The sequence below is a fragment of the Pseudophryne corroboree genome, chromosome 9, assembly GCF_028390025.1.
Source record: "Pseudophryne corroboree isolate aPseCor3 chromosome 9, aPseCor3.hap2, whole genome shotgun sequence".
Lineage (NCBI taxonomy): Eukaryota > Metazoa > Chordata > Amphibia > Anura > Myobatrachidae > Pseudophryne > Pseudophryne corroboree.
The window spans coordinates 118,646,354-118,668,446 of record NC_086452.1 but is presented as its reverse complement, the minus strand read 5'-3'; the positions used below and the strand labels follow the sequence as shown (position 1 = coordinate 118,668,446).

General features: G+C 46.1%; 2 protein-coding genes across 3 annotated transcripts in view; one reads left to right on the top strand and one right to left on the bottom strand.

Moving 5' to 3' along the window:
- Positions 1 to 22,093, bottom strand: part of STX6 (syntaxin 6) — a 140,471-nt gene that overhangs the window by 18,124 nt on the left and 100,254 nt on the right. The window lies entirely within an intron of this gene.
- The window catches only part of KIAA1614 (KIAA1614 ortholog), a 49,495-nt gene that overhangs the window by 12,429 nt on the left and 14,973 nt on the right, over positions 1 to 22,093 (top strand). Inside the window, exons 1-4 of one of the 2 annotated variants that reach the window (XM_063939792.1) lie at positions 3,378 to 3,681; positions 7,680 to 8,410; positions 8,514 to 8,577; positions 19,517 to 19,648. In XM_063939792.1, coding sequence (XP_063795862.1) covers positions 7,702 to 8,410; positions 8,514 to 8,577; positions 19,517 to 19,648 — 905 coding nt within the window. In that variant the 5' untranslated portion in view covers positions 3,378 to 3,681; positions 7,680 to 7,701. Of the gene's footprint in view, positions 1 to 3,377; positions 3,682 to 7,679; positions 8,411 to 8,513; positions 8,578 to 19,516; positions 19,649 to 22,093 lie in introns of those variants that run through there. The other variant, XM_063939793.1, reaches the window with a different exon arrangement.

Below are 22,093 nucleotides of genomic sequence, written 5' to 3'. Positions count from 1 at the left end.
TACTTTGTGGCCACACCCCTTTCCCGTGAAGCCATGCCCCCATATTTTTGGCACGCGCCTACGGCGCGCACTGCCGCCAGTTTGCGTTAAGGGGGGGGCGCCGATGCCGTTTCTTGCACACAGCGCTAAAATGTCTAGTTACGGCACTGACAAGGATTGCCAGTATTTTAACTTGTTAACAACCCCCTCCCAAAAAAACCCCACAAAAAAAAAACCCAGAAACCAACACTGAGCTTACAGCATTGTATTGAGGAATGTCACATCGTTCATTTATAACCTATTATGCTTCTAGTCACAGACAATAAACCCTAAAGGGATTACCAGGGCTATCCTATATACTGGTCTGTAAACCCGTATGTTAGCCTGCCTATTTAGGACCATAGTAATTTAAAGTATCACAGTGAGAGAAATGGTCAGAATAAGTCACCTAGCAGTGCCCCTGCTAAGCCCTTATATTTAGTAGGTGATACTTCCCTTGTGCATCTCTATGTAAATAGGTCACTGTTAGGTCTCTAGCTCTTGACATCTGGTTTTAGTATCACCCTAACTTGCACAAGTAATAGACTAATATTGCACATCTACCAGGGGCAGTTACTAATACAGGTTGAGTATCCCTTATCCAAAATGCTTGGGACCAGAGCTATTTTGGATATCGGATTTTTCCGTATTTTGGAATAATTGCATACCATAATGAGATATCATGGTGATGGGACCTAAGTCTAAGCACAGAATGCATTTATGTCTCATATGCACCTTATGCACACAGCCTGAAGTCAATTTTAGCCAATATTTTTTATAACTTTGTGCATTAAACAAAGTGTGTGTACATTCACACAATTTATTTGTTTCATATACACTTTATACACACAGCCTGAAGGTCATTTAATACAATATTTTTAATAACTTTGTGTATTAAACAAAGTTTGTGTACATTGAGCCATCAAAAAACAAAGGTTTCACTATTTCACTCTCACTCAAAAAAGTCAGTATTTCGGAATATTCCGTATTTCGGAATATTTGGATATGGGATACTCAACCTGTGTATATATATATATATATATATATATATATATATATATATGTATATATATACACATATATATATATATATATATATATATATATACATTGTGAGAATGTATGTTAAACCTTTGCGAAGTACGCTGACCTCGGCAGACGTTAATGGACTAGAGCAGTGTTTCCCAAACTTTTTTGAGTCACAGCGCCCTAGAGTGTCATAATTGTTTTCATGGCACCCCTAGGACAAAAGCTTCTTGACAAATTTAGAAATAAATATGTCATCCTAGGGTGCAGTTATGTGGTGAGGGACAAGATTTGCTTCTGTTTGTCCACATTTTATGACTGACAGCTGCCAGCACTGGTTTTGACCATAAATAATTTGAATTGGTCCTGGACCAGCAATCCAAGGCACCACTGCAAGTGTCCTGAGGTATCCCCAGGATGCCTGGGCACAGTTTGAGAACCACTGGACTTTAGGATAAATTGAAGATCAACTCATTTTCCCTTTGGGGTTTGTCTCCCCTTTTACCTCCTTGTCTGCCCCCACAGCTGGTGTATTTTTTTTTCTCGAGTTGCTGCCCCAGCCCGAGTGCTTATCCCTAAAGGGGTCTCATGTTGTGGAGGTATATATGAGGGTTGACCGTAGTCTTCTGATTCGCTTGCACAGGTGCTGGAAAATGTCAAGCCTGGTTTGCATCTGCGAAAATGTGGTACACGACCTTTGGCCGTGGTATACACCAAGTGTTGGGCATAGTCCTACTGAACCCTTATTCAGTTTTTCACGCTTGTACCTTAACAGGTTAATTTTTTACTGTTCGACCTGTTCTTTAAGTTTGGCAGCCAATTAGCGGGCTGATCCAAGGCTAATTGTCTATAGCTCTTGACTTATCCATCATGCAATACCATCAAGGAGGCTTCTGATTGTCTCCAAATTGATTCAGACAACAATCTCAAACATACAGTCAAAGTCATCAAGAACTATCTTCAGTGTAAAGAAGAACACTGAAGAAGAAGGAGTCCTGGAAGTGATTATATGGTCCTCACAGAGCCCTGATCTCAACATCATTTAGTCTGTCTGGGATTACATGAAGATACAGAAGGATTTGAGCAAGCCTACATCCACAGAAGATCTGTGGTTAGTTCTCCAAAATGTTTGGAACAACCTCCCTGCCGATTTATTTAAAAAACTGGGTGCAAGTGCATCTAGAAGAATTCATGCTGTTTGGAAAGCAAAAGTTGGTCGCAGCAAATACTGATTTTCTTTAGATTTATCTTCTGTTCATTCACTTTGCATTTTGTTAATTGATGAAAATAAACTATCAATTCTATCTTTGAAAGAATTTTACTTTGTAGCATTTTTCCCACACCTGCCTAAAACTTTTGCTGAGTACTGTATGTATAACATAAATAATTTATGTATATATATATATATATATATATATATATATATATATATATACACCTCCCAACACATGCAGTTTTCAGTTTGGGTCCTTGTGGGAGGGATCATGGCCTCGCACATGTCCACTGTTATCGTCACTGTGGGGTAGTGTCCAGCGTTCCCCAAGCAGCTGGACTAACACCAGGACCTCCTCCCTGCATTCACACAGCATCTATTCAGTATTTACCCACAGAGCAGCAGTAATTGAATGCTCCCCACTCTTTCCCCTGCCTGCTGGACACTGCAGCCTGCAGGTACACAAGCGGGACTGTCCTGCTGAAATTGGGATGTTTGGCTATAGATAGATAGATAGATACATACCCATACCCTCCAACTGTATCTTTTTCGTAGGTACAGTACCTTTTTTTTTATGGTCTTTACCGATTTTTGCCTCTCCAAACTTCCATTGAAAATATAGGGAAAGGGCCATTGTCTCATTCCTACAAATTTTTATGTGTAAAATGTTGGAGGGCATATCTATCTATCTATCTATCTATCTATCTATCTATCTATCTATCTATCTATCTATCTATCTATCTATCTTTACGTTTCTTGGCTGCACTGAGCCCCGTTGTCTGTCTGTGCAGCATATACTGTATACCGTGGTATATGTTATTACTGGAGAGAGACCATCGCTGCTCTCCCTCCATAATGCCTGCTGTGCTGGATTCCAGGCTGCATGTGCCGGTCTCCCGTGCTCCTCCTCCATCTCCCCCGCTGCTACAGTGTAACCCCTGTGCCCGTGTCACACAGGAAGATAGACTCCTGCCTGTAACAGCAGCAGCTCACTGAGGAGTCAGCCCCGCAGCTCTCCCCCTGTAATAAAGGCTGCTGGTTCCATATTGCCTGAGAAGGCAGTGCTGGGGGAGGGAGGTGAGGGGAGAGAAGGAGAGAGAGGAGGGGGTGAGATGAGGAGGAGTGGGGACAGGGGGGCTATGGAGTGACACACACAGCCAGCAGCCCTGGAGGAGATAGCAGACAGAAACTTCCTGTAACATCTGGCAGGCTGTGGGATGGGAAGGAGCAGCTGAAGTGCAGGACAAGCAGCTCCCTCACCTCCAGAGATGTGCCAGGAACAGCCATGGCAGGAAGCTGTCTGCTGTACTGGCCCAAGACTGCTGGCCCTGCAGCCCCTGGTGTGACTGGGGCCCCTCTGGGTGCTAGAGAGCCAGTAACACATGGAGACAGAGGAGAACCCCGGGGACACCGGACAAGTACTGGTAAGAGGATCTCTGATGCTGTCTTCTAAGGTTACTGCTTTCCATGGAAGGGGGACATGTCAGCAGAGGGTGGATACGGCTTAGTACATAGTAGGTATGTGTATTGCTGTATAATAGAAACCGCTGGATAACTCTGGCAGCGCAATAAGAAGTTCTGTAAAGTGTTAATGTTCTCTTATATTATTGCTCAGAGTGTCTGGAAAGTATCAGACCTGTTGGCACAGTACTCCTTTGTATCAGGGTCTACGCCACACTATTATTTTAACCCTTTCAGTCCTGTCATGGCCTGGTCATGACTAGCAAGGCCTGCAATCCCTTATTATAGTACAGAGCTGTTTCCACTGCCTCCCACCCCCATAGTTTCAGCGCCTGTGGTTCCTTTTTTTCTCTCATATAATTCCTTTCTCCTTGGGTAGAGCTGCAGAATAAATGAGTTTCCTTCTATGGAAAGCTGTGAAAGCCCTGCTCCCGTTAAAGTGCACGTAACAGCCTGGAATTCCTTAGCGAGGGTCTCCTCTATACATTCCCAGACACAGTCTGATGTGACGTATATTCCGTGTGACATTTCTTGTGGCACAGTAATGGATGAGCCAGCTTGTCACTGGATGTGACGCCACTTCTCAGGGGAGCACTAGGATCTTGCCACCCAGACAATGGGCAATTCTGGATGAGTTGGTAATGTTACCACTTGGTTTATTCTCCTGACCTATTCCGTGCCCCCACATCACTTTGTAAGTGCTGCAGACAGAGCCTTATTAACACTGGGTCGATGGGACTTCAGCTCCAGGCCTCCACATAGAAATAGGCCCATCATCATGGCAGCAAGGTGATGAGCAGCTGCCCACAACGCCGGCCATAAATCATAATTTCCTCTCAATGCAATTTTTCTATTTGTATGTATTTAGGGAAACATTGGGGATGATAGTGTGGGGGTACACACACCCACATGGCATTGGTCGCAGCTCTGGAGAGTCTCACATTAGGCCCCATGTGGACTCTGATCCAGCACTGGCTGAATAGTATGCTGCTGCTGCTGCTATATAAATGAATGCTGAGAATGTTATGCATTAAAGCATGTGCAACTGGAGGAATTGTGTCCCCCTTGCTGGATCCCCAGCACCTGTCAACATTCCGGAATTGTGTCCTCCTTGCTGGATCCCCAGCACCTGTCAACATTCCGGAATTGTGTCCCCCTTGCTGGATCCCCAGCACCTGTCAACATTCCGGAATTGTGTCCTCCTTGCTGGATCCCCAGCACCTGTCAACATTCCGGAATTGTGTCCTCCTTGCTGGATCCCCAGCACCTGTCAACATTCCGGAATTGTGTCCTCCTTGCTGGATCCCCAGCACTTGTCAACATTCCGGAATTGTGTCCCCCTTGCTGGATCCCCAGCACTTGTCAACATTCCGGAATTGTGTCCTCCTTGCTGGATCCCCAGCACTTGTCAACATTCCGGAATTGTGTCCCCCTTGCTGGATCCCCAGCACCTGTCAACATTCCGGAATTGTGTCCCCCTAGTTGGATCCCCAGCACTTGTCAACATTCCTGGTTGGAAGAGCTGGGCAAATTAAGCCACACTACCTTGATCTGTACAAACTAACACTTAGGGCCAGATGTAATGCCGCCCGAGTTCTGCGGCAGTGAGGGATGCCGGCCGAACCTAGACTTTTTTTTAAAGGGGCAATCACTTTCAAAGCATGGTTTTTGCCTTGTAAGTGATTGACCCTTTAAAAAACGCCCAAGTTCGGCCGGCATCACGCACAGCCGTCGAACTCGGGCGGCATTACCCCCTTCTCCTAGATCGGGATTTTTGGTTAGGGCTGATTCATAGTCATCGATGGTTTATGGCCAATGGCGAATGCTTTTGCCATTGATGGGGGAGAACCAGATAATTTCCATCCATCAATGGCACAGCATAACCCGAATGGTGTTTTTTTGTTTTGTTACAACGTGTAGTGGTGAGGAGCATAGCTCTGCCCTCTGACACCTGCAAAGCCCCACCCCCAGGTTCTGATTGGCTCATGGGCCAGTTAGTCAAAGAACTGGGATGACCATCTGTTGGTGAAACCATCGATGGTCATCCATTGCATAGTTGGCAACCATTGATGGTAACCACACCGATGACCATCCCTACTGTTAGTCGTTATTCTCACACTGACTGATCATCTATCTCTCTTCCCAGCCTTATCAGTTCACCCTTACATGTTGAATTCTGACAGGCCGATCTTGGTACCTCATGTAACAGAACACAACTTGGGAACCACAAATCACAGTATAGCAGCACATCCATGCAGTCACTGTCCTTACACTTTGATTAAGAATTTTCACTAATATAATGTGAAGTTATGAAGATCATACTCTCATCCTATACTCCACTGATGAGTCCCAGAAAGGATGCAACAGACTGCTTGTAGGTGGCTATTCTGTGCCAGTACAGACCTGTGTCTCACTCTTAGAAAAACAGGACATAGATCATTAACGCCAAAGCCTACCAAAAGGTCTACCCTGCTGAATAGGACTGGCGTATTTACATAAAACCTAAATAAACAGTGCTATAAGGAGCAGCTGCACATCTTAACATACTAGCGTTACTAATATCTTATTGTCCCTTTGTCCTTGGCATTGATAGGATTTTTCAGCCACATTTCCAAATATATACAGTGGAAACACGATGACCTTTATCTTTGCCAGGTCAGTGATATTAATGTGTCCGTCCAATATGAAGCAGACAGCTTTTTTTATGACCACCCAGAGTCCACAGACCAGAGGTGTCAGCCTGTTGCATAATTCAAGCTTCATTTTATAGATTCTCAAACATGTCCCTGTAATGCAGACACTTGAGTGACAATTGCTACCGCTGAACAAACAGCCTTTTGCGTTTACCAAGGATCAGAAAGGGGAAGGAATGCTTTGATGCTCTATTCGCAGCTGTACAACTTGTACATGGTCTATAGGTGTAGTTAGGCTTTAAATGAGAAGAATGAGTGTACTATTGGACCTTGGTTAGTAGAACTGTGTTGCTATGGCTGCATTCACATGAATGGTAAAATTAGAATTTCTCTGTATAACAAATATACAGCCTTTTTTTCTTTTCTGAATATCCAAGAATGGCAATACTTACATATACCTGATGTTCAAAATGCTCTTCTATAAAGCCTTCTGGTAATGTGTACCACTTTGTGGGGGTGTCACCACCCCCCTGCTTTCCATCTTGTTCCCCCATGTTTTTACTCTCCCCCCTCCACTTTCACTTACCTAAGTCACACAGCGGTGGTCAAAAGCCGCTCCTCTTGTCGGCAGGTGCGTTGTCTGGTCATCTAGGCTCAGTTTCAGTAGTAGAGTGCTGTTATGCGGCTGCTCTCAGTCACTGATCAGCAAGGAGAACACAACACAGCTATGATGTCACTGCGCAGTGCGCTCCCAATTTACTAGTGACCGAGAGCAACTGCAAAATGGGACTCCATCTACTCTACAGGCAGTTTGGAGAACCTGAGAGGACCAGATAATGCATCCAGAACCGTAAGGTAAGTATTATCCAACTTCCAAACAGCCCAATCCACAGTGTGTTTTGACTCCCATAATACCCAGGGAATCCTGTGTATTTTTAGGATTCAAAAACATTCGGGATCCCAGGATTGGCATCCCTAAATGTGACAGTCACAGATCTGCAGACTTACGGATTTTAGTTGTACAATCTTAGGGGCAGATTTATTAAGCCTGGTGAAGTGATAAAGTGCAAGGTGATAACGCACCAGCCGGTCAGCTCCTAACTGTAATTTTTCAAACCCATCCTATAACATGGAAGTTAGCAGCTGATTGGCTGGTGCGTTATCACCTTCCACTTCACCAGGCTTAATAAATCTGCCCCTTAATTTGCATATCAGTAGCTTTAGCCCCTTTCTGTTACATTGGCACACATATCATGTGTGTCCCTTTATGCTCCTCTCTACTCATTACACTGTAGCATTATGTTGAGATATTTCTGTTCTATCTTCAGGTCGGATTTAATTGTGGGAAAAATGGCAGCAGAGGCTAACACAGGGGAACGTACCCCTCACACAGACGAGAGGCGATCCACAGGACGGACCAACAAATCCCCAAGAAAAGTAAGACCTGCAGGTGGGAAGATCAGAGGTGCTGAACAGGCCAGCAAGTCAGGAAAGCCTGAAGACGAGCAAGAGGTGAGGTCTTCAGTGTTACATGGTAAGGTGAAGGCCCTGAAGGAAAAGCAGATAAAGGAGCGACGGAATGAATCGGTGCATTCGGATTGTTGCAGTGGTGAAGGAGAGGTGTTTGAAGATGCACTGGTGACTCCCCAACTTCGTACATATCTTACCGAAGAGTTGCTGGATTGCAGCAAGCAGGCATCAAGTTCTGCTCAGCCAGAGATTTGGGGATCTGATGAATTTTGGGGGACTAGCAATCTGAATGGATCATCAATAAGTAACTGCAGTGGTTGCAAAATAGAAAACTTCTCTAACTTCATTGCGAATAACGAGAACAACACGCAATTCTGGTCTCGAGACCGGCTGTACTCTTCCTCTGATGAGTCCCCCTGTGCGCCACAGAATGCTAGAATGGATCCCGCTCTTGGTCTGAGCCTGGCTGAGAGGGTGGAGAGAAACAGACAGGAACTGAGATGTAAATTTAACCAAGGAGCCTATTACAGTGCAGACGCTGTATACGGTGATGTCACATGTCAAGGGCAGGATATGAAAGATGGCAGCTGTGAGTAGGGGCACACATGGAATTGGTTAGCGCTGTACACTTTGTTGGCCGTATCAGATGTAATTGTGATCTTATTTCCTATATCATTTTACCTTTTGTGCAGGGTTATGCCCTGGCGATATAGATGGGGACTCAGGTGTGTCCATACCTGTGACAGAGGACTGCAGGTAAGAATTACAAACACAACATCGCTACTGTATATAAACCTGTAGGAATACTTGAGATAATAGTTTCTGTGATCTGTCACAATGCCGGATTGAGGGGGAGGGGGGCCCAGGATGTAACTACCCGGGCTCCCCTGACTTCGGGGGCCCCCCGGTCGTAGTTGCTGTTCAGGATTGATTCTGCCTGTCTCCAGTGCTCCATGACCAGTAGCAGCGGCAGTTACTGGAAGAGCTGCTGCTGGCAGTGGAGCATGGAGAGTAGAATTTGTACCGGACGTGTCCACCTGTGTCCCAGTCCTATTCATGTTCTACCCTCCGGCGGCGGTGGTGCGGGTGGCAGACAGCGCTGCTTAACTGACACTGGGGGAGGAAATGTCATGACGTCTCACCCCGAAGAAGGACAGCAAGGCTGCTGGAGCGGCCTGTCTTTGCTGGTAGTGGGGCATGCCATTCAGCAGAGTGCAGTAAATATATTCTGTAAATATATGGGGGGGATCATTAGATTTTCTCTTACGTCCTAGATGATACTGGGGTCCAGATTAGTACCATGGGGTATAGACGGGTCCACTAGGAGCCTTGGGTACTTTAAGAAATCAATAGTGGGCACTGGCTCCTCCCTCTATGCCCTTCCTACCAGACTCAGTTTAGAAAATGTGCCCAGAGTTTTCTGCATTTATTTTCTGTTTTATTATTTTCAGGCAGGTCTGGTTGGCAACAGACTGCCTGCTTTGTGGGACTTAGGGGGGACGGGGGGACGGCCCAACCTCCCTAGGGTTAATGGTCCCGTTCCCCACTGACAGGACACTGAGCTCCTGAGGGTCCTATTCGCAAGCCCCACCACAGCGAGCGTACAGACCCGCAGCAAGCCGCCACCCCTAACAGCCAGTAGAGTGAAGAGTTGTGAGTAGGTGGTCGGCATCCCGGTTAGCGGGTCGGCGGCTGTGATGGCGGCATGAGGGTAGGAGCGCAGCGCTGCATGTACGCTGCGCTCCAGGCTTCAAGTACACTGTTGTGTCCACTGTGAGGGGCGGCTGGAGCCACTTCTATTATCCGCAAAACTGCCACTATACAGGGGTTCTAATCCCCTACAGACATGCTTCCACACCTCAGCCAGTATAAAGAGCAGGAAGACTGCACGCCATTTCGGTATCCAGCAGCTCACCAGCGCCATTTTCCCTCTGCAGCTTTACACAGACAGCCTGTCAGGGAAGTGCAGCTCCTCCACACAGACTCCAAAGCACCTCAGCGGTACCAGGGGGTCATAGCAAAGGAACGGGGGAGCAATCATTTGGTGTACTAAGCCCTATTAAGGGTACTTAGTTTGCCACCCAGCTAAATTTAATCTTTAGCTATAGGGGTGCTGTGTGCTGGCTCCACTGTACTCTGTGTCTCCCTAGAAGGGCTCTGTGTGGGTTAAGCTTTAACCTTTTCCTTACTGTGTGTGTGTGTGTCTGTGTGTGTGTGTGTGTGTGTGTGTGTGTGTTTCTTTCACATTTATCATGTCAATGGAGTGCATATCATGCACAGCAAAGTGTTTTTCTCAATCAGGGAGATCACTACAGTGTACTCAGTATAGTACACATTCTCAAGCTAGTGGATCTGAACCTGTATGGTAAGATTCATTAAAAGGGATGATTTCAAATATTTCAAATACATTGTCCCAAAATGAAAAGGAGATGCAATATTTAAGGCAGTCTGTAGATGACCTCATGAATAGGGATTCAGTGGTCATCCCGGCGTCTCAGACCCCTGCTATTTGTCCACAGAAACGTACTCTGGCCCAAATCATGCAGGCTGATACCGACGATGATGTATCAGACCCAGAGGAGGGGGAGGTGGACTTGGTGGGAGGGGGGGGATGCAGTTTTAGCACAGGGTAACAGGCCCTGATTGAAGCTATAAGAGATGTACTACACATTCCTGACAAGGTGTCAGAGGACGAGGAGGAATCCTTTTTTAATGTGAAAAAGAAATCCTCTGCTACTTTTCCTGCTTCTAAGGAATTAAATTCTCTTTTTGATGCAATTTAGGTTAATCCTGACAGGAAAGTTTCAGATTCCAAAACGGTTACTCGCATCCTTCCCGTTCCCTCAGGATGATAGGAAGAAATGGGAAAACCTACCGATAGTAGATGCTTCGGTTTCCAGGCTGTCTCGTAAGATAGTTTTACCTGTTCCTGGGGCTGCTTCGTTGAAGGATGCTGCAGACCGCAAGATTGAGACTACTCTCAAATCTCTGTACACAGATGCGGGGTGGCCCAAAAACCCACTATAGCTTGTGCATGGATCACTAGGGCCATTGCAAAATGGTCAGGTAATCTAATTGACGGGTTAGATTCCTTATACAGGGGGGAGATTATTTTACTCCTACAGCATATACAGGATTCTGCTAACTTTATGGTGGAGGCCATAAAGGAGATTGGATTGCTCAACGCACGCACCACTGCCATGGCAGTGTCAGCATGCAGGGGCTTGTGGCTACGCCAGTGAAATGCGGATTCCAGGAAAGGCGTGGAAAGCCTACCTTTCACAGGTGAAGCTTTTTTTGGAGATAAACTGGATACCTGGATATCCAAGGCTATGGTGCGTAAGTCTACATACCTTCCTTCCGCAGCACCCCAGCTATGAAATCCTATTCTGCACCAACGTTGCAGTCCTTTCGGACGGCAAAGTTTAAAGGTAAGGCCAAGGGTTCTTCTACTGCCTTCAAAGGCAATAGAGGTAAACCCAGAAAACCTGCAAATACAATCTCACAGGATCAGACCTCCGTTTCTGCTTCCGCAAAGCCTTCAGCATGACGGTGGACCGCACTGCTTGGTCAACAGGCAGGTGGGAGCCCGGTTGCGATATTTCAGTCACGTATGGACCACCTCATGCCTGGATCCATGGGAAAAAGATCTTATCGTCCGGGGCTACAGACTGGAGTTTCAAGAACTCCCACCTCACAGATTCTTCAAATCCGGCTTACCAGCTTCACCAGAAGCAAGTATGACCTTGCAAGCAGCAATTTAAAAACTGGTACAGACTCCGGTCACTGTTCCAGTTCCTCTTCAACTACAAAACAAGGGTTTCTATTCCAACCTGTTTGTGGTACCGAAACCAGACTGTTCGGTGAGGCCCATTTTAAACCTCAAGTCACTGAACCTGTATTTACGGGTGTTCAAATTCAAGATGGAGTCGCTGAGAGCTGTGATTTCCGGTCTGGAGGAGGGAGAATTCCTGGTATCTCTGGATATCAAGGATGCGTACTTTCATATTCCGATTTGGCCGCCTCAGCAGGCTTATCTAAGGTTTACGTTGCAGGACCGTCATTACCAGTTCCAGGCCCTGCCCTTTGGGCATTTACCAAAGTGATGGTGGAGAAGACGTTTCTCCTCCGCAAACAAGGAGTGAACATATACCGTACCTGGGCGATCTGCTGATAAAAGCACCATCCAGGGTGAAGTAGTTGCATAGCATTGCTCTCTTCACACGACTTCTCCAGGATCACGGGTGGATTCTGAACCTGCCAAAATCTCACCTGGAACCAACACGGAGGCTTCCATTCCTGGGGATGATACTGGACACTGAGGTACAGAAAGTATTCTTTCCTCTGATAAAGGCATGGGTAATTCAGTCAATGGTGCAGGACGTCCTCAGGCCGACCCGGATATCGGTGCATCTGTGCATTCGCCTCCTGGGGAAGATGGTAGCCTCTTACGAGGCATTGCAGTACGGATGTTTTCAGGCAAGGCCCTTCCAGCTGGATCTGCTGGACAAATGGTCCGGATCGCATCTCCACATGCACCAGAGGATACGTCTGTCGCCAAGAACCAGGATTTCTCTTCTGTGGTGGCTACGGGCTTCTCACCTGACCAGGGCCGAAGGTTCGGGATTCAAAATTGGATTCTGCTGACCACGGACGTAAGCCTCAGAGGGGAGCAGTCACCCAAGGAGAACACTTCCAAGGAAAATGGTCAAGTCAGGAAACCATTCTTCTGATCAACATTCTGGAACTAAGGGCCATATACAACACCCTTCTGCAGGCAGCGCATCTTCTTCAAGATCGAGCCATCCAAGTTTAGTCGGACAATGTGACGGCGGTGACATACATAAACCGACAAGGCGGAACGAAGAGCAGAGCAGCAATGTCAGAGGTGACAAGGATTCTCCTCTGGGCAGAGAGACACGCTGTAGCGCTGTCCGCGATCTTCATTCCAGGAGTGGACAACTGGGAAGCAGACTTCCTCAGCAAACACGACCTCCACCTAGGAGAGTGGGGCCTTCACCCGAAGGTGTTCAGGTGCTTGACTCGTCGGTGGGGGATTCCACAGGTTGACATGATGGCCTCTCATCTCAACAAGAAGCTCCAGCAGTATTGCTCCAGGTCAAGAGACCCACAGGCGGTGGACGCTCTGGTGACTCTGTGGGTCTATCAGATGGTGTATGTCTTTCCACCACTTCCACTGATCCCAAGAATTCTCAAAAGAATAAAAAGGGAAAGGGTTCAAGCAATTGTCATTGCTCCAGATTGGCAAAGAAGGGCTTTGTATGCAGATCTACTGGAAATGCTTCTGGAGGACCCGTGGCCTCTATCTCTTCGGGAGGATCTTCTACAACAGGGACCGTTCGTCTATCAAGACTTACCGCTGCTACGTTTGACGGCATGGAGGTTGAGCATCAGATTCTAGCCCGGAAAGGTATTCCGGACAGGGTAATTCCTACCACCGAATTTGGAGAAAATACGTCTCTTGGTGTGAACACAGAAAATTTCCTGCGGTGGAATTTCAACTGGGTTGTTTTCTGCAGTCTGGTTCAGAGGTGGGCCTACGTTTAGGATCCATAAAAGTCCAGATTTCGGCGTTGTCCATTTTCTTCCAGAAACAGTTGGCTTCACTTCCTGAGATTCAGACCTTCTTGAAAGGTGTTCTACACATCCAACCACCCACAGCACCTTGGGATCTTAACGTGGTGTTGAAATTTCTGCAGTCAGATTGGTTTGAGCCTTTACAGGAGGTGGATGTAAAGTTTCTTACATGGAAGACCGTCACACTATTGGCCTTAGCTTCGGCACGGCGTGTTTCGGAATTGGGAGCCTTGTCTCACACGAGCCCCTATTTGATTTTTCATGACGATATAGCTGAACTCAGAACTAGTCAGCAATTTCTTCCAAAGGTGGTGTCTGCATTTCATATCAACCAGCCAATTGTGGTTCCGGAGCTTGCTGACACCTCTTCTACTTCAAAGTTCCTGGATGTTGTGAGGGCTTTGGGAATCTTATGTCAAATGGACGGCTCGTCACAGAAAATCGAACTCCCGTTTGTGCTTTATGATCCCAGGAAAATTGGGTGTCCTGCTTCTAAACAGTCTATTGCTCGCTGGATCATGCTGACTAGCCAGCATGCTTACTCTACGGCAGGCTTGCCAGTTCCTAAATCTGTTCATGCCCACTCTACTCGGTCGGTGGGTTCTTCCTGTGCGGCTGCCCGGGTGTCTCGGCTATACAACTCTGCAGAGCAGCTACATGGTCTGGTTCGAACACGTTTGCTAAGTTCTACAAGTTCGATACCTTGGCCTCTGAGGACCTTCAGTTTGGTCAGTCAGTTCTGCAAGAACCTCAGCACTCTCCCACCCGGTTTGGGAGCTTTGGTACATCCCCATGGTACTTATGTGGACCCCAGTATTCTTTAGGACGTAAGAGAAAATAGGATTTTAATTACCTACCGGTAAATCCTTTTCTCGTAGTCTGTAGAGGATACTGGGCGCCCGCCCATTGCTACGTGTTTCCTGCAGGGTTTTACTTGGTTAAGTATTATTGTGTTAACATGGTTTTCTTGTTTGTGTGTGCTGGTTCGAATCTCACCACTATCCTTTCTGAATCCTTCTCTCAAGATATGTCCGTCTCCATGGGCACAGTTTCTAGAATGAGTCTGGTAGGGAGGGGCTTAGAGGGAGGAGCCAGTGCACACTATTGATTTCTAAAGTGCCCAAGGCTCCCAGTGGACCCGCCTGTACCCCATGGTACTAATGCGGACCCCAGTATCCTCTACGGACTACGAAAAAAGGATTTACTTGTAGGTAATTGAAATCCTATTTTATAAGGTGGAGGTGAGATAAATTAAGTTAATTAAATATATAATGGGTGGTGGTGAGATTATTAAATAAATTATATGAGGCGTGAGTAAACCATTAAATATATTATATAAGGGGGGAAGGAGTGGGGACATGAACATCCAAGAATGGCAATATACAGTATAATATATATATATATATATATATAATAAATATATATACATCCATATAAATGCATCCTTGGGGTGCTCCACAAAGGAAACATCTCCTGTTCCACAAATAAGTCCAGTTAGGTCATTTAGACCAATAGAGGGAACTCACCAGTCCTTTAAAATCCAAGTCCACTTTTCGACCCTGAAAGGGTCATTTTCAAGACCTACAGCAGGGACATCCTCCCACCATGGAGACCAAAGGTCTCCATGGTGGGAGGATGTCCCTGCTGTGGGTCTTGAAAAAGACCCTTTCAGGGTCGAAACGTCGTCTTTTTAAAGGTTTATGATGACATAATAAATCAATTAGACTGCTGCGAAATATTTAGCAACGTTTCAATATATTATCATATTGTCATAAATATTATACAAATAATTACTTAACATTATACAGCCAGGGATGCGGTGCTGACGTGAGGGAGAGGGCCCCCCTGTCTTAAGTGCCCTGGGCGCCCCTGAAGGCTATCATTACTATCTCAGATAGGCAGCGCAGTATAACTGTATCCTTCAGCATAAAGTGGCAAAGTTAAAATCTTTCATCAGGAAGAAAAATAAAAAAAACACTTCTACCTGTAATTTTTCCTGGCTCAGAATGTCTCTTCTCTTGCGGTCTGTAAGGGGGTAGATTTACTAAGGAGCAGTTTGTCATTGTCACCGATCATTGGCACTAGAAATAAATGCTAAACCTGGCATGCTGAACATTTATTCCTATACTGTATTAAAACTATCGGTCAGAGCCGATATAACACTCAAGGGTTGAAACCGGTCAGTGCGCATGTGAATGGGAAGCCTTTTGGACACAGAAGTGTAGCAGTGTCACCTCACACTACCAAACCGACATGACAGTACACAAAGATATCACCACTATGTTTTATGGCGCCCGTTCTATAGATTATCTGGACAGGATCCACCATAAATGATGCATCTCCAATGCTAGAGATCTCTTGTTCCTTAAATAACCTCAGAAACACAAAAGTATCTCCTAGTGTATCACACATCCACAATTTCCGTATCTGTATCTGGAAATTGTGGATGTGTGATCCACAATTTCCAGATACGGATACGGAAAAAGTATCTCCTAGTGTATCACACATCCACAATTTCCGTATCCGTATCTGGAAATTGTGGATGTGTGATACACTAGGAGATACTTTTGTGTTTTTGAGGACATTTAAGGAACAAGAGATCTCTAGCATCGTATACGGTGGATCCTGTCTGGATAATCTATAGAACAGGCGCCAAAGGACATAGTGGTGATAGATTTGTATCCTGTTATAACGGTCAAAGCCACCACTAGTCTGCAGCTTTGACAAACCATGTCTTAGTAAATGTATTACCCGGGGCTAAGCTGTGTTTCCTGTTAGATTAGCTGTATACACAAAACATTTTCTTAGGGACAGATCCCTCCTCTTAGCAGGTGAGACAACAACTAATTTCAATACAGGTGATCTAGTTTCTGAATAATATGGTGACGGGTGGGTGCTGTGATCGGGTATGGGTCGTTGGGTCGACCCAACTTATGTCGACACTCATTAGGTCGACATTGCCCTTAGGTCGACATGCATTATGTCGACATGACCGTTAGGTCGACATGTGCTAGGTCGACAGGTCAAAAGGTCGACTTGAGTTTTTCGACTGTTTTTGGTGTCGTTTTCTCCGTAAAGTGATGGGGAACCCAAATTAGTGCAACCGTGTCCCCTCACATGGCTCGCTTCGCTCGCCATGCTTCGGGCAAGATTACCATTCCAATCGTAGTCCACGTAGTATGAAAAAATCCAAAAAAATTAAAGAAAAAAAGTGAAAAACTCATGTCGACCTTTTGACCTATCAACCCAGTACATGTCGACCAGTGGCGGATCTTGCCACGGGCAAGCAGGACTTTTGCCCGGGGCGCCGCCTTCCGGAGGGCGCCGGCGCCATCCGGAGGGCGCCGGCGCCATCCGGAGGGCGCCGCACCATGGCAAGATCCGCCACTGTGCAGTGTGCGCCCCAGCAGTGTCCCCCCACTGTGCCCTCCCTCCCGCTGTGAGAAGGGAACCAGACGCTACGCGTCTGGTTTCCCTTCGTGGCGCTGGTCCTCCCCCGCTATGAAGGGAATCAGACGCTAAGTGTCTAGTTTCCCTTCATGGAGAGGACCTTTGGTGTGCGGTGCGCGATGACGTCATCGCGCACCGCACAGCATTGTGGCACAGACGCTAGGGGTCATAATTGACCTCTAGTGCCTATGCTGTGCTATGGGAGAGACGTCATGACTGACGTCTCTCCCATAGATCCGAGGAGAAGAGCGGCGGCGGTCTGCAGGGTCTGGAATCAGGAGCGGGGTATAGTAAGTATATATATTTTTTTTCTACTTCCCTTTCAGCGGCGCTACAAATGGGGGCGTGACTGACCACGCCCCCATATTAAGCCACACCCCTAACTTTTGCCCGGGGCGCCACAAGGGCAAGAACCGGCCCTGATGTCGACCTAAGGGCAATGTCAACCTTCAGATGTCGACCTAATGAGTGTCAACCTAAGTTGGGTCGACCTAACGACCATATCCCCTGTGATCAGTGTACATACAGGTGCCACGTAGTCCATATAAGCTGTTTTAATAAAATTGCAATAACACTCCATAATAATAAAATGAATGCATCTTTATTGCTATGGGCATAGGGCCTGTAACTGCACCTTGGAAATCCATGCTTCACTTCAGGTGGGGAAGATGTAACATGTGCAGAGAGTTAGATTTGAGAAATCTAAATTGCAGTGGTAAAATAAAGCTGCCCAGCATTTGTGGGCTACATGCAAAAGCAGCCAGTATTTACTCCGCATGCAAAAATAATATATTAGTACCCCTTGCATTGGAACAGGGTTTGTCCAGGTGTACAGTTACTTGCTCTTTTTTTGCTTTACTTCCAATTTAGAATCAGGCCTTTAAAGTGTATATGGCAGCATTTAGTGATCAGAACGGATGAAGACTTTAGCCACTGCAGAGTTGCACTTTGGGACTGATTCAGACTGGGGTGCAGATTTTACATCTGAGCAAACCCGCTTGCATGCAAGGGGTGTAAATGCAATTGTTTTTTTTCCATGCAGTGCTGCAAATACTTACATATCTTGCATGCTACACACCCTTATTAGCCACTGTATTTTAGAACTCTTCTGGGTACCACCTCCTCAAAACTATACATCTGTTCATTTTGCACCCGTTCCCCTTTAAAAACATAATGGTTTTCCAGGTGCAAGCTCATCTCATCAGAGACTAGGTCACCTATATTAAACTGACTGGCTTGTTGCTTTGTGCTAACTAGAGATTTATCTAGTATCTTCTGTCAAAACATTTGATGAACAGCATACATTACATTTAGCCGGATAACAGCAGATCTGACCTGGCGTTCCTCCTGCAATGACATCATTTAGTTTCCATGGTAACACCTTGTGTCCAGTGTACGCTATGTGTTCCAGGCGCTGTATGTGTGTTAGTCATCCTTATATTGTACTGCTTGCAAGCTAAGAGGTGCAGTTATGTAAATCAGTTAACGTTTATCAATAGAAAGAAAGATGACCCTTCTAATTGCACTGATGACACCGATTGGGTAGCAGGTGGACATGTTATCTCTCCTACGATGGATGGAAATAGGAGTAACTTGTAATCCGCAGCTGTTGTAGTGCAATACCCAGCAATATACCAGCTACCGGATCCCAGCGTAATAGGGGAAATAGTGTTGAACAACAGCTGATCGCTTACAGGCTGTCTAATAATGAGGACATGCAATTTATTTATTTTCTCTTACGTCCTAGAGGATGCTGGGGACTCCGTAAGGACCATGGGGAATAGTCGGGCTCCGCAGGAGACATGGGCACTATAAAGAAACTTTAGAATGGGTGTGCACTGGCTCCTCCCTCTATGCCCCTCCTCCAGACCTCAGTTAGATCCTGTGCCCAGAGGAGACTGGGTGCTTTCAGGGGAGCTCTCCTGAGTTTCTCTGTAATAACTGAGGTCTGGAGGAGGGGCATAGAGGGAGAAGCCAGTGCACACCCATTCTAAAGTTTCTTTATAGTGCCCTATCTCGTGCGGAGCCCGTCTATTCCCTATGGTCCTTACGGAGTCCCCAGCATCCTCTACGGACTAGGAGAAAAAGATTTACCGGTAGGTTTAAAATCTTGTTATTTATTTATTAGCAGTTTCTTATTTAGCGCAGCATATTCCATTGCGCTTTACAATTATAGTGGAGGATATTGCTGGCATGCACCTCATGGCCAATAAGCCCCTGTAGGTACTGTCCTGCCTATTTCTTGTGTTCACAGGTCTGGAAGTAGATCAGAACGTTTCAGGATGACATGTAGATATTTGCATGTGTATTTACCAAGCCTACGACATGTGGTGTCACAGCCATTCCCCCGCACTACATATTAATACACAGCCAGAAGTGATCACTGTCTTTGGTCTTTAAGCCTCAACCATATGTCATGTATTACGCTCTCTGCCTATCAGTGTGTGTTGTTGTCTAATCATTCCCTAAAATGGGTTATGTCCTTGTTTTACCTATTAGTTTATTTTGTATTTTCGTGACCAAGTCCATTAGGGGGCGCTGTAAGTGTCAGTCTCTTTTCTCACCCTACATTTTTATACAGTCTGATGCTGGCTGTTTCACTCAGGGAAGTGGCGTCATTATAAAATCCCTTCTAATCCTCTCCCAGGGAGCTCAGCGTCCGTCACGAACAGGCCAAGCAGCTGCTGCACAGAGCACGGATGAAAGCAAAGGGGGCCAGTCCCTTGCGAGCCTCCCACTGTGTCCTGCCACATCCAAATTCGCAGCCTCCAGTTTGCCGGTAAGCAGGGGTGAGGGGGTTAAAAGAAATGGGGACTGAAGACCGCTCAATGCATTGAGGAATGGGACAAGACAGAGTGTAGGATTTAAGTGGATTAACAGCTCTTACAGAAAATCACAAACCATGGCATGGGTGACAGTGGCACCGGAATCTCTGGGGATCTCCGGCTTTTCCTATTATTCTTCCATTTCTGGCTTGTTTTTCATTGCTGTCCAGTCATCTCACTCTATATTCTTATCCAGCGTCTGTGCTGAATGACTGTGCCAGGCAATCACTACTACTGTGCACAAGCCGATGTACGCTGTCCTCCATGAGTGATAGACAGCAATAAGCGTCAGGTGATGCTTACAGAAGCTTTGCTGGCTCGCTGGCTGCTCATCTAACATGTTTTAATACTCAGCCCATAAAGTGTGTTTTGAAGGCAATGCCAATAAACTATATATATGTTTTCAGACTACATTTTGTGTAGGATGCACTGTGCTACAAGCAAGAAACACACACACACACACACACACACACACACACACACACACACACACACACACACACACACGTGTTTGCAGACTATACATTGCATAGACTGTACTGTGCTACAAGCAAGAAACATACACAGACACACGTGTGTGTGTGTTTACAAACTACACATTGTATAGACTGTACTGTACTACAAGCAAGAAACATACACACAGAGAAACACAAATGTGTGTGTGTTTGCAGACTATACATTGTATAGGATGTCCTGTACTATAAGCAAGAAACAAACACACATAAGTTTGCACACTATATTGTGTATAGAATGGGGTTGCAGTTACTGTATGTGACCGGCGGTCATAATACTGGCCCCTCAATCCCGCCTGCTCATAATCCCAATGGTCGTTTGTTGTGCTCGCCCCCATGCCAACAACCCACCCCCCTCCCCCTGGTGTCGGTATGCTGACCGCCGGTCACGCATACCCAACCCATAGACTGTACTGTACTGCAAACGTGAAACACACAGACACACACACGCACAAAGTTCCTGGGGCACATGTAGAATTGGACACATTTGCACCCTGAACGTAAGCAGGAAAAGACACACTGTATGTTCCGTCATATGTTCACTAGCATATTCCCTATTACCAAGACAAAGTGTAGGGATGGGGCTTGACTGTCTTGTTATCCTATTGTACACAATATAGACGTATTTAAGAGTCATATAAACAACAGAGAATAGTGTCTTGTTTCCATTAATAAATGCGATATGGGGACTACTGTGCCATATGGTCCTAACGTTTGTTTGCTGAACATTATAGAAATTCTGAACTACCTCATGTCTGTACAAACTTGCTAAATTAAGTCTTACTGCATTTTTGTAAGCCTGTTGAGACAAGGGGGCTGAGTCCTGAGCTCCTAACGCTGGGTAAATTTAGGAGCTCCTCTGTCCTATATTCAGGGACATATTAACCCATGGCCGGGCCCCTAGTCTTTCAGGTATTTCAGTCTTTCACCCCACTACAGCTGATTTTTGGGAAGCAGAGCTTATGCCATCATTTACACTTTCAGTATTCACACAGACACCCATACACATTAGAAATAAAGGAGGACTCGTACTAAGCAGTGATAAAAGTGGAGAAGTGGGCCAGTTGAGAAGTTGCCCATGGCAACCAATCAGCTGCTCTGTATACTGTTATAGTATGCAAATGATAAATGTTATGTCATTGCTGATTGGTTGCCATGAGAAACTTCTCCACTTCTATCACTGCTTAGTATGTGTCACCCAAAGTCTGCTGACCTCTTTTCTCACAGCACAATCGTTCTTCATTCTCGTTTCTCTTTTCAAATAGTGCTAGTGCGCTATTGGTCCTCTGTCTCCCCCGCATTGTCTCAAAACAAACCTCAGCTGACTCCAAGTGTGCCTTGTGACGGTGCAGAGTGCAAAGTTCCAGAAACCATTGGAGCCCTAAGGTCTCAGCAAAATCAAATGGTGAGGCCCCTTGTCGGTATGGGGCCCCTAGGCTTCAGCCTAACAGATCAAACGGCCCTACCTATACTAGGTATGTCCGTGTTGTGATCACCCCGATAAATTTCTGGTTTGGGAAGTCTTCGCCATGATTATTCTTGGTGCCATCTGCCAGCCCTGATCTGTACCCAAGGAAATCCTCTGCCCCAATGACCTCCTTCCTACACTTGCACATATTTCCCTAGATAGAATTGCTCTGTGCCGGCTTCACTTTGGCCAATGAGAATATACTATGTCTCTACCTATTTGTCTGTGTAGCTGTGTTGTCTTTTCCATTGATTTTACATACGTGGGACTGCAGTGCAGTGGGATTTTACATATGTGGGACTGCAGTGCAGAACAAGTAGCGCGAGAACGCCCGCAGTGTCCCCAAGCCGTGGCATGATTGACATGCTGTGGCCATTTGGGGACAGGACTGCACTATGCCTGCATATCCAGAAAACGAG